General features: G+C 38.1%; 1 protein-coding gene across 1 annotated transcript in view; it reads left to right on the top strand.

Moving 5' to 3' along the window:
• Positions 1 to 13,854, top strand: part of ETNK1 (ethanolamine kinase 1) — a 38,561-nt gene extending 24,707 nt beyond the window's left edge. Inside the window, exons 7-8 of the mRNA XM_070946711.1 lie at positions 7,059 to 7,132; positions 8,159 to 13,854. Of these exons, the coding sequence (XP_070802812.1) occupies positions 7,059 to 7,132; positions 8,159 to 8,231 (147 nt within the window). The 3' untranslated portion in view covers positions 8,232 to 13,854. The remainder of the gene's footprint in view (positions 1 to 7,058; positions 7,133 to 8,158) is intronic.
• The last annotated feature ends 2,275 nt before the right edge of the window (positions 13,855 to 16,129 follow it).

Here is a 16,129-nt window from a genome sequence, read left to right as displayed (position 1 = left end):
AATGTTGGTCTTTTTTTGTCCTTAACTAGGAGCAAAAATAAACATTACAGTTGGGGATTTTGTCTCAGAGAAATGGTTCAAATCATGGCATTCCTGGCAAGAACTATATGATTTTGTTTTTGTGTGGGTATGTGTAGGAGGTCCACCTTGCCTGGTGCGCTTCAGATATTTTCTTTAAATATTGAACAAGTAGGTTTTTCAGCATGGTCTCTTTGATTTGCACATATTGTTTATATATTTATGCGAAGCTCTGTTCAGATTCTTCTAGATTTCTTGAAATTATTTGGCAGGGGTCTTCCACACTTCCTACTCAACCTTCAGTGTGTTTGCGACCACCACTTTCTCAGCACATTCATATTTGAGGTGATCATCCTTGTGCTGTATCTGGGATCCTTGGTGCTTTCTGAGCTTGGTGGTTTTCTTGCAGATATTTCAATACCCAAACTAGGTAACATCATTAGTGCTAGTCACCAGTAGCCCCTTCGTAGTGACTTCCAACTCCATTCTCACCAGTTCCACCATAAGAATAATTTATATTATTCAATCCTCACTAGCTTTTTTTTTGTAGACTTAAGAGTTGATCTAAGAAAAGAGGTCTGAGACAACTATGATCTCTTCTGGGCTACTTTCATACTCATCAGGATAGTCAAAATTGAGACTCTTCCCTTAAGTTATAATGTGATCATCAAGATTGTAATTGGCCATCTCATGATTAGATAAAAGTAAAGGTTCCCCTCGCATATATGTGCTAGTCATTTCCAGCTCTAGGGGGCGGTGCTCATCTCCGTTTCAAAGCCGAAGAGCCAGTGCTGTCCGAAGACGTCTCCATGGTCATGTGGCTGGCATGATTAAACACTGAAGGCGCAAGGAACGCTGTTACCTTCCCACCAAAGGTGGTCCCTATTTTTCTACTTGCATTTTTTACATGCTTTTGAACTGCTAGGTTGGCAGAAGAATAAAATAATAAAATAATTTATAAAATAATATTAAAATAAAATAATAATAGAATAATAATAAAGAAGAATAAAATAATCATGATTATTCAGCTTCTAAAGGGTCAGTTTCTCTTAGTTCAGTTGCCTCCCTGCCCACCAGGTTCTCTTTCACGATCCCAATTTCAACCTCTTTGAAATAGCCCAAGATAGAAAGAAGCAGGTGTGTCCAATTTCCTTCCATATTCTTGGTCAAAGGCATGACTACTGCCAAATCATGCCTTTGACCAACCACTTGATATCTTTTCCAAGTATCTCTCTGTTGGTCACAGGAATTTTTATTCAGACAGATCCTGTATTTGAGATCCAACCAACATTCTTTTGGCTCTTATCCTTAGTGAAAGCTGCATCTACTAAGTAAGCTTCAGATTCTTTCTATTGCCATCAATTCATGGGATCTGCTCCATTAATCTCTAAGCAGAACTTTTGCTGATCACCTGATCTATAACCATTAGAATATCTGTTCCTACATCAAACAAATTCTCTTGCTGTCTTCTCAGAGGATAAAATACTAAGTTTAAGGTGATACTGTTCCCATTCTCCAGATTCTAGCGCTTTCAGTCTTGCTGAAGACCCTAAAATCTCCTAGGCAAAACCACCACTTGTATTGCTGATTTTGCAGTACAAAATTTGATTAATAAAGTAGAGGGGTGATTTTTCTTATAGCACTAAATGCAAATATTATATTGGATATGTTTTATTCAAGCTCTCACCATAATCTCACCATATTTTGCATGCATGGATAAGGAAGGCTGAAAATTGCAGTTTCAGATGCAAGTTAAACTTAACCAGATGTTTTTTTCCCACCCTCTATATTTTCAATCAAATAAAATTGCATCAACTTTTTGTGTGAGACAAAACCCTTTTGCTCTTATCATTTGCTGGAGATCAAGAGGCAAGTTGTCTAATGGAAGTAAGACATCTTGCCAAGGAGCAAGATGATTCAAGATGACTGCTGATTCAGCAGTCAAAGGTAGGTGTCTTCTGTCACACTGCATCACTGTGACTGGCTCTGCTCCGGCAGTGGTGATACGTTTCATCTTCCCTGCATCGACTTAAAATAATTCCTCCTCTCACTCCTACTCTGTGTACTACTTTATCAGGTACAACCAAGTCAATTCTGGTGATGGTATGCACAAATGTTAACCATGTTGGCTTGTTAAGTACATTCCTAACTAGCCTCTATTTTCTGCTATTATCGTGAGACCAGAACCAAATGATTTGGAATGTAGTTATTCATAAAATAGGTAATGTTAGATAGTGACACTAGGATCCCTCTACAGATAGTCCTTGATTTACGACCTCAATTGAGCCCAACATTTCTGTAGCTAAGCGAGACATTAGTTAAGTGAATTTTGCCCTATTTTAAAACTTTTCCTGCCACAGTTATTAACTGTGGATCACTGCAGTTGTTAAGTTAGTAACATGGTTATTAAGTGAATATGGGTTCCCCATTGACTTTGCTTGTTAGAAGCCCAGAAAAGATGATCACATGACCCCAGGACATTGCAACCGTCATAAATAGGAGTCAGTTGCCAAGCGTCTGAATTTTGATCAGCATCCATGGGGATGCTGCAATGATTGTAATTATGAAAAGATGCTCATAACGTCACTTTTTCCAGTTTCTTGGCTTCAAACAGATGCAAAATAAGTGGTTGTAAGCCAAGGACTACTTGTAATACATTGGAAGCACCATTTCATTTCTTACATGCCCGTTTTAGTTTTGTTTTTATCGTGATCATCCTACAATACTTTTTTACCAGTACCAGCATTTAAATCCTGATTTTTCAGACTTTTCAAAAGTCTGTCCAAAGAGTGCGATCTTTCTGCAAACAACTTGCTAAATGGGTTAGAGGTAGCAGTCAAACTTTACTATGAACTTGCCGAACAGAAATGCTCCCTTCTGGATGCATGTTTGCTCCACAAGTGTGATTGGTCGTATCAGCAACCTTGAGCTCCTTTCCCAGTTGAATTACAGTAGGCAGACACATAAGCTCAGTCTTCCCTTCCTGCCTGAGATATGCAGTCTTTGAGCGACGCTCCCGTTGGTTGATTTATACAACCTTATTCTTTTCCAAGCAAATAGTTTATTACTGACTCATCTTAGTCAAGCACCAAAGCTACAGGGAACGACAACTTATTATTACCCATAACCACAATTTTCTCAAGCGTTACGTTTGGATTAAGACAGCACATCTTCCTGCCACATTTGTCTCAGATGGTTTCACTATTCCTTCAGATCTCCTGTGTGACTCTTAGATAATGAATTCAGGCAAGAGTCCTATTTAGCTACATGGTGCAGCGAGATCCTGCCATACAATTCTAGAAAATGTCAAACAGACTCCTCCACTGGGCATAACGTGTGAATTCACAGGTGACTCGAAATAAGTGCAGTTAAAAGTAATTCATTTGCTTTTCTTCACCACAGAACACAGAAGCATTTTACAGCATTGTATGCATATATAAAATAAAGTAGGATTGTGCAGTTTGGGAAGAAGTAATTTAGGAGTACACAGGAGCTTGAAGGCAGGATCTGTTTCGTGGTCATTAAAGCAGCTGTGTCTGACTCCAGGACTGTGCAGCTGCTGTGAGGCTCCAGGGTATGGATACAAACACCGCTACTTTAATGATTGTCACCGACAATTGTGTTTACACTGCCATATGTTCCAAAGCACCTATTTCCAGTCAAAACCAAAGTATCCTTAGAAAATAGGAATCGGTCTGTTTTAATTGTTTACTACCATCTGTACACTGTTCATTTGCAGAGGGAAAAATAGTTTCTAGGCCTTTATCAGGTGCCACCCTGTCCATTCTGGTCATAGTATGCACATGTACTAACCATGTTGGCTTGTTTTCTAAGGACCTTCCTAACTAGCCTCTATTTTCTGCCATTATTGTGAGACCACAGAACCAAATTTTTTGGAATAACAGAAAAACAGAATGAGTTGGAAGGAACCTTGGAGGTCTTCTAGTCCAACCCCTTGCTCAGACAGGAAATCCTATACCCATGATGGCGAACCTATGGCACACATGCCACAGGTGGCACGTGAAGCCATATCGGTGGGCACACAAACTCAGCTCTGCCAGCTGATTTTCGGGCCTTCTGGGCCCACCAGAAGTCAGGAAACACGCCGTTTCCGGCCTCCGGAGGGCCTCCGGGGCGGGGGAGGCCCATTTTTCACTCTCCCCAGGCTCCAGAGTCTTTCAAGGAGCCTGTGGAGGGTGAAAATTGCCTTTCCCACCCCCACCCCTCCCGGAGGCCCTCCAGAGGTCGGAAACGGCCCGTTTCCCAACTGGGAAGAGCAAAAAACAGGCCTACCAGGCCCACCGTGCCATCATGTGCCAAAGGCGGGTGGAGCGCCGGGGGGGTAGATTGCGGGGGCAGGGGGGCATAGAATTATGGGCATGGGTACGTGCATGTGCGACCCCCCCTCCCCCGCACTCCCTCCGCGTTTGGCACACGGCAAAAAGGTTAGCCATCACTGCCCTATATCATTTCAGACAAATGTTTTTAGTTATTCATAAAATAGGTGGTATTAGAGGATGACTACTCTATAGGTAGTCCTTGACTTATGACCACAATTGAGCCCAAAATTTCTGTTGCTAAGTGAGGCATTTGTTAAAATGAATTGTACCCCATTTTATGACCTTTCTTGCCACAGTTGTTAAATGAATCACTGAAGTTGTTGAGTTAGTAACAGTTGTTAAGTGAATCTGGCTTCCCCTTTGGCTTTGCTTGTCAGAAGACCACAAAGGCGATCACATGACCTTGGGACGCTGCAACCGTTATAAATGCATGTCAATTGCCAAGCACCTGAGTTTTGATCATGGGACCATGGGGATGCTGCAGTGGTTATAAGTGTGGAAAACAGTCACTTTTGTGAGTGTTGTCATAACTTCAAACGGTCACTAGACCCACTGTTGTAAGTCAAAGACTACCGTGCAATTCCATACTGAACTATACCATTAAGTAAAATATGCCACAAAACGCTGTAACTCTCAAGATGGCAAACTCGCTTAAAAATAGCTAGTACAGTAAAGTGCTATAGGAATAAGGCCATTTCCCTATACTCGGAAGTGCTTGAATATCTTCTGCTACTTGAAAGCTGTTTTATTGTTACAAATACATTCTTGTCTTACATTTATGAGGGCTTTACAAAGTGTTTTAAAGAGGTGCTCTACGTAGTGTGTTAGAAGAAACAAATTACCTCTCTTCAAGAGGTAATCCATCCATCCTTTTCACGACTCACTGAGCAACTTTGAAAGCTGGCCCCATCTGAGCAGTGGGTCACTAGCAAAGTGGCTGAATGGGAAGCAGAACGAGTGTGTAGGCCTTCCAAAGGATGCAGATACTCCTAGGGAAGATGATTTACCAGTGCTAGCATACAGAGCTGCTTAGGAGTTTGTGAACCCATTTGAATTTTCAATATTTCTGCATCAATATGACCTAAAATGTGATATCTTCTCCACACGGGCCTTAAAACTAGGCAAAGAATCCAATTAAATTGGTCAAAAACATCAAATGTATTCACTTACTTATTGAAAATGGTCAAAGCTACATGTTTGTGTGGGGCAAAAGCTTTTGTTTTCAGTAAGTGGTGTAGCAGTTTGTGTAGCAATAACTGCAATTAAACATTTCCAAAGTCTGTTGATTAAATAATCCACAACTGTCTGGTTTGGCTCTGCAACCCAACAAGACAGACACAGACTTCAGAGGATAATTAGAACTGCAGAAAAAACAATGGCTACCAACCTGCCTTCCATGGAGGACCTGTATACTGCACGAGTCAAAAAAAGGGCTGTGAAAATATCTTACAGACCCCTCACATCCTGGACATAAATTCTTTCAACTTCTACCCTCAAAACGACGCTATAGAGCACTGCACACCAGAACAACTAGACACAAGAACAGTTTTTCCCCAAATGCCATCACTCTGCTTAACAACTAATTCCCACAACACTGTCAAATAATTTACTAAGACTGTATTACTGTTATTCTTCCTTACTAGTATTTACCTCTTCCCACTTATTACTATAACCATGTGCTTGTATCTTTCAATTTATATTGTTTTTACTTGTTTCCTAGTAAGATTTGATAGCTTATTAGTAACCTGGACTATCACTAAGTGTTGTAACTTTTTATTCTTGATGAATGTATGTTATTCTCCTTATGTACACTGAGAGCATATGCACCAAAGACAAATTCCTTGTGTGTCCAACCACACTTGGCCAATAAAGAATTCCAATTCCAATCAAATTGGACATCATCTTAGAAGAATTTAACCCATTCCTCCTTACACAGCAGCTTTGACTTCCTTTCATGAACTTCCTTTGGGCTCTTTAACATAATTTTTATAGGTAGACCTCAACTTAACCACAATTGGGCTGGAATTTTGGTCACTAACAGTGCAGTCATAAAGTAAGATGTCACATAAACACATGACCTAGTGATTGCAATAACTGTAGTTTTGTTAAGCGAATGTTACTGATCATTAGCCACGTATTCACACCAAGCCATTCCAGGCCTGGTCCTTCCCAGCCCTGAGCAGGTAAGGGACTGCCTCTAACTCCACCCGTAAGGCAGGACTTCCTACAGTTGCACCTGATTATCCTCCCATAGATTGAAACACTTGGCTGTAATTTCCTGTTCAAATAAACTGATAATCCTAGAGGTTCACATACGTTTGCCCCCCCACAGATATGTAAGTTTAGATGATTTTCTTCAATAAAGAAATGAACAAATGTTTTTGAGTCTTCTGTTTAATTGTATTTTTTTCTTTGTAGAAGTCTTAGATCCTTCTTCAAATGAAACAAAAGTATAGTAAAATTGGAGCCTTTAGAATTTGAGGTTGTCTGTGCGAATTGAATTTGGGGAAGACTGTTATAAATCTTGGCCTTAGAAGTTTGTTGGCTAAAATTACCATAAACTCAAATCGCCATAAACTCAAATACTGTGGAATGCAATAGTAACATCATAGTATGAGCATTCGTTATTTTGCATTGCTTTTTCTAAGTAGTCTCTGAAAACAAAACCATTCTGACTAGTTTATTTGTCTTCCTCTGCAGGCCTCTCATTTCTTCTGGGGATTGTGGGCCCTAATTCAAGCCAAATACTCCACTATTGACTTCGATTTCCTAGGGTAAGTAATTAACAGAGTCACCTTATGTTAGTATATAAAATATTCTGTATTCATAGGATTTTATATTAAAATGAATTGGCTTCATCTTTCAAGTAATATTTTTGTAAACATTTTTTGGTTTAAGGTACAGATCTTTACATTTGAAATAATCATAACTGACTGTGAAATAGATTTTTATTGATACAATTTTTTTGGTCAGGATAGTTGCGTAAAACTAAAATAGTAAAGCATAAGAGCTGCTTCTTTGATTATAAGTATTAAAATTTCATTTATTCAAAAGTGTGATGAATAGCTGCTTGTGATCAAGTGCTAATGATTTATGAATACAAACTATTTTTATCCCCTCTCAGAGAATTGCAGCTCAACCAAATTAACTTCTAAAATGTTTAAAAACCCATTATAACTGAACAAGTGGAGTCTAATTTAAATCATTTTGAATTAAATTAATTTAAATAGATTAAAGAGAGCGAGAATGCAGGAATTGTCCAATTTTCATGCTTCTTTTTCCTGTAAATTCAATGCATGAACCTTTCCTAACTTGGTATCCCTTAGATGTGTTATTTGAATTCCCATAATACCCCAGCCAGCATGATTATGTGCCACATTGGCTGAAGTGACATGGGAATTGAAGTCCCGATATATGCATTGATTACTGGAACCATGATCCTAACCTTATTAAGGTTTGGTAAGCATGCTGCTTATAAATATCAATATTTTTGGCTACATGAAATCAAAACATAAATACTGAATGGGTTAGATTTGCTAATCAAGCTGACCTGGGACTAGATTGAAATGTCTGGAAAAATAACCTTAATCTGCTACCATATCATATAATCTGGCCCACATGTATTTTAAAAAGTTGGAAAAGCTATCTGCATATCTCTGACAATTTTTACAAAAACATTACATAACCACTAGATGGCAGGAAAAACTAAAAATAAGTGTGTATAAAAGTTAAATATTGTGATTCATGGAAAACTGCACCCAAAATCATATTTCACCGAATGCTTTTGTTTGCTCACATAGGTATGCAGTTGTTCGCTTCAATCAGTACTTCAAAATGAAGAATGAAGTAATGGCATTAAAACTTCCTGAGTAGAATTTGAGAACTTGGTTACCCGCCTGTTGAGAAGATTCCTTACTGTTTTTGTCATGAGTACATAATAGGAAAAGCTCTACATTTGTATTATTCCTTCTTCTTCTTCTTTTTTTATTGCTTTTCATTGCCTCTAAATAACAATCTTTCAATGGTAACTTCAAATGAAGGTCTTTTCTGATATTGTGGAAGGATTAGAAGCTAATGGATTTCTGAAACACAAGGAGAGAAAATTTAAACCTTTTTCTTGTTTTTTTTTTTTAATGTGAGACATGAATTATTTATTATGAGTTTAACATTCCGTTGCTGCTGTTTATCGGTCCTCCTTAAGGGAGCGGGTGCAGGCGATCATCCTGTAAACTTTTTTACATCTCAGATTGGTACAACATTCAGTTGTTTAACCGTGAACCACATGGAATCTACACAACAACAGATCCCAGTTTGTACTCAAGCCACTGGTGCTGACTGGAGATTATATCAGGGTGGAACAAAATAATTTTCATTCTCTTGTTTCTCTCAATTCTAGCAAGCTGCTGTATAGGGGGGAGGCGTGGATTGTATATAGTGGAAGCAAAAACTTTGCGGAGGCCTGCTCACTGCATTAAGGAAATGATACCCATTCTCTCTCGGCTTTTAATTTGAAGAGGGATCTTATCCTGAAATGTAAGCTTTAAATGACCACTCATCCAGGTGTTGTGTAATTTCCTCCCTAACAAGTTTTTTGAAACCTTCGAACACTTTGTTATATAATCTAGGGATAAAGATATTAGCTAGAAACTGTAGTAAAAACCAAGAGGGTTTTCGTTGAGCAGTCCTGTAATAATTGGGAGCAAAAGCTTACCACTTAAATTTTTATTTCTTTAGGCTTGGTGAGTGTTCATAATATTCTTCGTTGACTTCCTTACTTTGATTCCACTTCCTTCGTCCTCCTTTCTTTAGTAAACGGTAGTGGCATTTGAAGAATGAGAATTGGTCACGGACATTTTAATCTTCTTTTTCAAAAGCCATCCTACCAAGAATGGTTGAAATTTCAAAAAATGTGAAATGAAACAATGTTTACTTAGCTAGTGTATGTGTGAGAGTATGTGTGTTTAAGAATGGGGAAGTTGCGTTAAACTTTGAAAGTCGCGACATTAAGTTCAATAATAGTTTCTGTTGGTCTTTTTTTTTTTTTTTGTACATTTTGGTCACTTAAGTGCCCATATATGCGAAGTCTGTGTGTTCATATGCATTATGTGTAAAGGCAAATATACCTTAAACAGGGATGAAGTGGGGAACCTGTTGCCCAGACTCAGTAAAATATTTATTCAGAAATATTTTATAGGACTCTGTAAAATAAACATTGGCTAAAAAAAAAATCTGACTTGATCTGACAACATCTGTTTACAGAAATAAAAACATGACAAGATATATTTGGAGATATTTCTAAAACTATTGTCTTTAAATGCCCCAAATTAGAATAGTGGAACCTCAAACGTCCCGTTATTCAGCAATGAAATTAGTTTAGAAAAAGTAGGGTACAATCTGTATTCTGTGGTCAGTTTTCCCCAGTGTGATGCTGAATGGGTGTGATGAACATAATTGCGTGGTTCTGAGGTTCCAGGTTATCAGTAAGGTAACAGGAATTATATTCTACTCATACTTAAAACTTTCACATGGAGAAGAGTAGTTTTACTTTTAAGATACATTTCAGCTCTTACCACAGTTGTACATAAATTGGGCAGCTTCTCTTGATGATCAGTGTTGAGCCAATTATTAAAGAAAACTTGTAATTTATCAGGTAAAAGGGTGTTGCTCGAGCTCTAGAAAATAAGAAAACAGCTCCTTTTTATGTCTCTGTATTCATTTTACATATTCTTTAATGCCATTTTATGGTGAGGCCCTTGGGAATTAGGCAGAATTCAGTTTAATTTAATTTTCAAAAGCCTAGAACTGCTTTGCTCAAAATACTCTCTAATTAAACCTTTATAGATTGTTGGAAAAAAGTAAAAGTTACTTTTCAAGCTAGGTTTTTTTTCTTCCTACCCTGGCAAGGCTTAAAGCTTAAGGCTTAGTAATACTTGGAAAGGTTATTTTAGTTCATCATTATAATGGTTATTATCATCTCCCTTACTTTTGTTACATAAAAAATGATATCCAAAGTATGATGGTTCAGCTCCTCTGTTAAGCTGGATAGAGAAGAATGCGCCTCACTGGATGAATCTGCAAATATTGATAAACTTTTATTACATTTCAACTGAGCTTAATATGAACCAATTAAAAGTTTTTCCGTAAAAAAAATAATGAGCTCTTTAGAAGAGATGTATTTTGGCTTAGTCTCCAAAGTGGCTGGATTTCAATCATGTTTCCATTTTTGCCGGAATGGTGTTAGATTGAACATTTTCCAGCACAGTGTGTTTCTGAATACATTGAAGATGTATAAAAATAATTAGTGGTTTTAAGTCATCTTAAGAGAAAATGTCCATTTACCTTAAAGAATAGTACATGTAGCTTAATGTAGTTACATTTTGTTATTTCAGAAGCTGCCATTTTCTGCTCTCCGCTTTTTTATTCCTGTTTTGGATTTTTGAGGTGACTTTGTCACACTTTCCAGCTTGCTCTCATTTTTCAAGTACTTGAATCTTTTATTTTCCAGAGCTCTAGAAAACAACCTCAGGTAATTCTGGCTGTGACTTGGTAACAAACTAATCTGTTGCCTGTACTTTTAAGCTAAAAGATCCTAATGCCATCACTAGTGACATTGTTGTAAAATGTAGTGAAAAATAGGGAGTTACTAGAAACAGCACTCAACACTGTAAACATAAGCCTACAGACCATAGTGGCCTAGTAGCTTTTGTAAAGCAGAAATGCGTGAATTTTTCATCACACTGGCAATCAGACCAGGTTAATCAACCTACCCGATGGATTCAGACATCGAAGCTTCCTTGGTGTAATGGTGGCGGATTTAAAAGAAAATTGGCATTGTTTTGAACTCTCGGCCTAGGGTTCTTAATGTGAATTTTGTAGAAGGATTAGCTAATCAATTTATGGTAACCGGGTCTGACTGTGTATATATAATAGTGTAAATAACCATTTGTAAATTAGTGTGAATTGTATGGTACCTCGCATTTATGTATTTTCGTTGTATGTTCCTTTTTGTAGAATTTGGATGTAAACCAAATATCCAGTTCTTGACATCTGTTGAACTCTTTTTGTTAAATAGGCTGCCTTCAAGGGAATTCCCAGTTGGAAAACAATAGGGTTCAGTACCTGAGGATGTATATTAGCTTACATAAGGTGTCTTTCTCATGGTGTTTGTAGTGTCTGCCTTAGTATTCATGTGTTTTCGTTGGAAGAGCTAATCAATCTTAAACATGAGTTAGCACAACGATTGCTTTTAAGTGACAATATCCATTCTAGTAGGAAGCAGGTTGGCTAATTAGAAGAAAAACATTTTTTTCTCCTGAGATATAATGAAGGTCCACTCCTAGTTGGGCTGGTCATGCACAGGTAACTCTTGCTTTGAAAAACCCTTGTACAAATTCCTGCATATTAAACAACAACATCATCAAAATGTGAGAAATAGAAATAGAATTCACCACTCTTGCAAATAGAAAAATAGCTCATGCAAATGAAAGGTACACAAATATAAAGCTGCAGCAGCAAATGATACAGTCAAGTCTTTAACATAGTTGAGAAATTTCAGTAAGACATGCTTAAAAGAACTTAGTTTTATTCCTAGTTTATTCTGAGCTTTTCATAAAATCTGGATTTGCACCCTCTTGATACATTGACATTCCCCAAACAAACTTGTACCCATGAAGCAAGAGGATTTGTGGACACCCTTGAAGGTTGTTCACGTTGCAAGCATTCAAGGGTGCCTGTAGAACTGATGAAATTGAACGTTTTTCTCAATTTCTCCTAATTTTCCTTTTGGTTTAAAGAAACCCTACCCCTAAAAGTGAAACTTTGTCCTTGTTAGTCCTGGTACATGTTCTTGAAAAGTTGTATTCTGTTGAGCCTACTTTTTAAAAATTAATTTACCTATGATTCTTAAAATTTCCTTCACACACACAAAAGTTGCAAGGGCTTGAAATGAATACTTAATCTAAAGTTTTTCTGGCCTGGAATTCAGTTTCTGTTTAGTTAGATTGGCCACATATAGGGCATCCCATTATGGACAAATAATTGTCGACAGCTGCATCATTATAGATGATAAATTAATAAAGCAGCATTTCTCAAAGTTGGCAACTTGTGCGGAGTTCAACTTCCAGAATTCATTCAAAGTCCACACGTCTTAAAGTTGCCAAGGTTGAGAAACACTGAACTAGAGACTTCCTGAAGTAGTGCAGCCCTGTAACACTCGATGGTGCCTAGCAGTTAATGCTGTATGCAGACTGGGAAGGGGGTCGGGGGCGGGGAAAGAGAAGATCCATAAGAATTATTTGCATATAACAATGCTAAGAAAAGTTGATGTTTTTATTTGCAAAATTAATAAATAGTGGCATAGTGATGAATTGCCAAGTCCATGCCTGTTTGAAATAAATGAGCAGAAAACAAATTCTGATTCTGGTGATTTTTTCCAGCAAAGTTAAAAATTTCCCCCTGCCCATTCTCCAAAGATGAAGGCACTTACTTTGGTTTTGCTATTGAAATATTGCTATATAAGATCTTCATATAGTAGAATACATTGATATCCGATGTGCTTTAAATGATGAATTGATATTTGTGTTGTTTTAGGATATATATGTAAAAAAAATCTTAAGCCTTTTGGGGGAGCCTGCCATTTTGACAATGTCCTGAAACCCAGTTGAAGTATGGTGGCCAATCTGGAGCACGTTCTTTTCGGCTTGGCTCTCTGTCTCCATACTGTAAGTGCTAATTAATAGGTTGATTGAGATAATAAATAAGCACTTAAATGACTTGTAAGCCTTTGCTGACGGAAAGTGCTGTATAAATTATAAATGACAGCAAAAGCAACTCTTGCAGTTTGAAGACAAATACTAACGCAGACCAGCAAACACAGTGGCTCCACTGAGAAAATACCGATTAAAAATATCGGTCACAAGGAGCGGCAACATTACTACTGGGCTTAATTAATTTCAGTACGGTTAAAGCTTCTTGTGTTTCTGATATATCCTGTTTATTTTCAGAGGTGGATCCTAGTTGCATAAGAAGCCTTATCCTTAATTGTAAATTGTGTCAGCGGGGTAAAATATTTTTTAACATCTTGGGGTAATTAAAAACTTTGCATTTACAAGGATTCATTTCTTAAGGCTGACCATCCATGTGTGACAATGACAACAACAGCATATAGGAGCAGACCACCCCTTTGGCTCTCTCTTCTCTCCTTGCATTTTAAATCTTTTGTTTGTTGAGTCAGTCTTGTCCTGTGAAGGGTTGCCTGTCCAATGAAAGGGAGAAGAAAAATCCCTAATCTGTATGTTATGAATGGAACTAAAAATTGTGCTTTCTGTTCATTGGCTTGTACTGGAGTGAACTTTTTTTTTTTAGCTAAGCATTGTTGAAGCTCTATATTAAGGCCTTTTATCATTGATTTCAATGAAGGAATGTATCTTGCAAAGAGATTTATATTATGTAAATAATTCAAAATTGGTTGTAACAATAAAGCTGGTTTTTAACTGCATTTCAGTTGTCGTTTTACTTTTCATATTTTGGGGGGGGGGAAGGTTTCTCAGAATCAACCATTTCCTGACTTCTGAATCTTTTTCAAGATTAGTTCTGAAATAAATTGATACCTTGACTCAAACTCTGGCCCCTAAATCCTTCTCTGTTTGGTTATTTTTAATATCAGAAAAAATGAATCATGCTTACTAGTGAGCTTTCAGGTGTGTTTTTCTGATATGAAAGCCCAGATTGAAATATTGGTAGCACCTTTTTTTTTTTTCCTATAAGCAAATATTAAATCGATGTCTCATGCCTTTGTAACAACTGACAGTTCTTCATCAGTAGGATTTTCTTTCACTTACCTAAAACAACTCAATCCTCGTCTGATTATCATACTTCGCTCAACTGCTTCCCTGGGGAGAAACAGCAGCTCAGAACTTCAAGGCTCAACCTTCAATTGTATGTATGTATAGCTTTATTAAAGAATGTCTTCTCGTGGGAAAAGACGACACCGCTAGATGCGGTGGCCCAGAAGGTGAGGTGCTAGGCTTGTTAACTGGAAGGTTGGCAGTTCAAGACCCAAACACCACTTGACGGGGTCCTGTTTTTGCCCCAGCTCCTGCCAACCTAGCAGTTGGAAAGCATGCAAATGTACCATATTTTTTGGAGTATAAGATGCTCCAGAGTATAAGGCACACCTTAGTTTTTGGGGCGGAAAATAAGATTATGCCTCTGCCTACCAACATCCATCGGTAGTCATCTGGCTAGTGTCCTGTCAGTGTGTGAGAGTTGAGGGCTGTTTGGAAACTGAAACAGTATTTGCTGTGTGAGCAACAAGGAGATGGCAAGGAGCCTGGGCGTGGCTTAGCTCAAGCGTTCTGTACTAAAGCTGCATGCTGTTCTGAAACTGAAACACTCTCCTCTGCTTGTGTTTTGCTTGTATTTACTACCACATTGGAAAACCTGCTTTTGGTATTGTATATTTATTTCATGTGTTATGTTATATATAAAGAGAAGTCATTGAATCCTGCTGAATCAGTTACTTGTGTGTGCTTTCTGGATGTGATTGCTGCTGCAAACTGACACGTCCTTGCAGCAAAAAGAGCCTTGGTGGTACAGGGGTTTAAAGCACCCTGTTATTAAGCTTATTAAGACCAGCTGCCTGCAATTACTGCAGGGTTCGAATCTCGCCAAGGCTCAAGGTTGACTCAGCCTTCCATCCTTTCTAAGGTAGGTGAAATGAGGACCCAGTTGTGGGGGCAATAAGCTGACTTTGTATAAATATACAAAAGGATGAAGGCTATTGCTGAGCACATTGTAAGCCGCCCTGAGTCTTCGGAGAAGGGCGGCATATAAATCAAATTAAAAAAAAAAAAAAAAAAAAAAAAATAGCGAACAGCCAGGTCAGCTTCAGCATATTATTGCAGCCTGATTCAGCACAGGCAGCTGATTGGCGGGTGGATCGGCCTCCCAGAATACCCCCAATCAGCTGTTCCAGGCTGTAGGATTTGTCACAGATCATCACCACCTCTGCCTCTCAATTTTGGCCTCATGGGTAGGGCTACATTCAGTGTATAAGATGCACCCAAATATTCACCCTCTTTGGGGGGGGGGGGAGTGTGTCTTATATTCTGAAAAATTCATTTTTGAAAAATAGTTTGGTGGAAACTGTTCCGTGTACTTTGGCATATAGCCATGCCACCACATGACCATGGAAAGAGTCTTCAGACAACACTGGCTTCCTCAGCTAGGAAACCGAGATAAACGCCGCCCCTTGGAATCAGACATGACTGGGCAGAGGAAACATTACCTTTTGCTATGCTAAAGACTGGAAAAGACAGACCTTCGCAGCCAGAGTAAGGCAATAGTCCTAAAAATTTGCAAGTTCTACCTTTCGGCTGAAATAAGTTACTTCATTCTAGTTGATTTGAACTGGCGGTGTGTTTTTTAAAAGGCTAAAATGATTGCTGCTTTTAAAAGCTTGGCAAAAGAGATTACAGATATAAATGTATATTATAGATAAAAGATCATTAGCTTTTAATAATATAGGGGAAAGTTCTCCATGCTCTGGATATAGGTTGGCCATTGACGACAAACTTCGTCTCAAGTTCAGTCTCTATGTTCTCACGCTTCAAAACTGACTTCATTCAAAAAGGAGTGATTATGATCTGGCTTACCGGTAGATTCTTTCTCCCCCCCAAAAAAAATTATGATCAATCTACTGGACTCTTCTAGTATATTAAATGCTTCCAATGGATCATTTAGCTAAAACAGCTCAGGAAATAATTTGAATA

Source organism: Pituophis catenifer, unplaced genomic scaffold (genome assembly GCF_029215685.1).
Source record: "Pituophis catenifer annectens isolate HBS135680 unplaced genomic scaffold, rPitCat1.0.hap2 SCAF_7, whole genome shotgun sequence".
NCBI classification, from domain to species: Eukaryota; Metazoa; Chordata; class Lepidosauria; order Squamata; family Colubridae; genus Pituophis; species Pituophis catenifer.
Note: the sequence above shows the minus strand (reverse complement) of the source record. Positions and strands in the feature narration are given on the sequence as shown.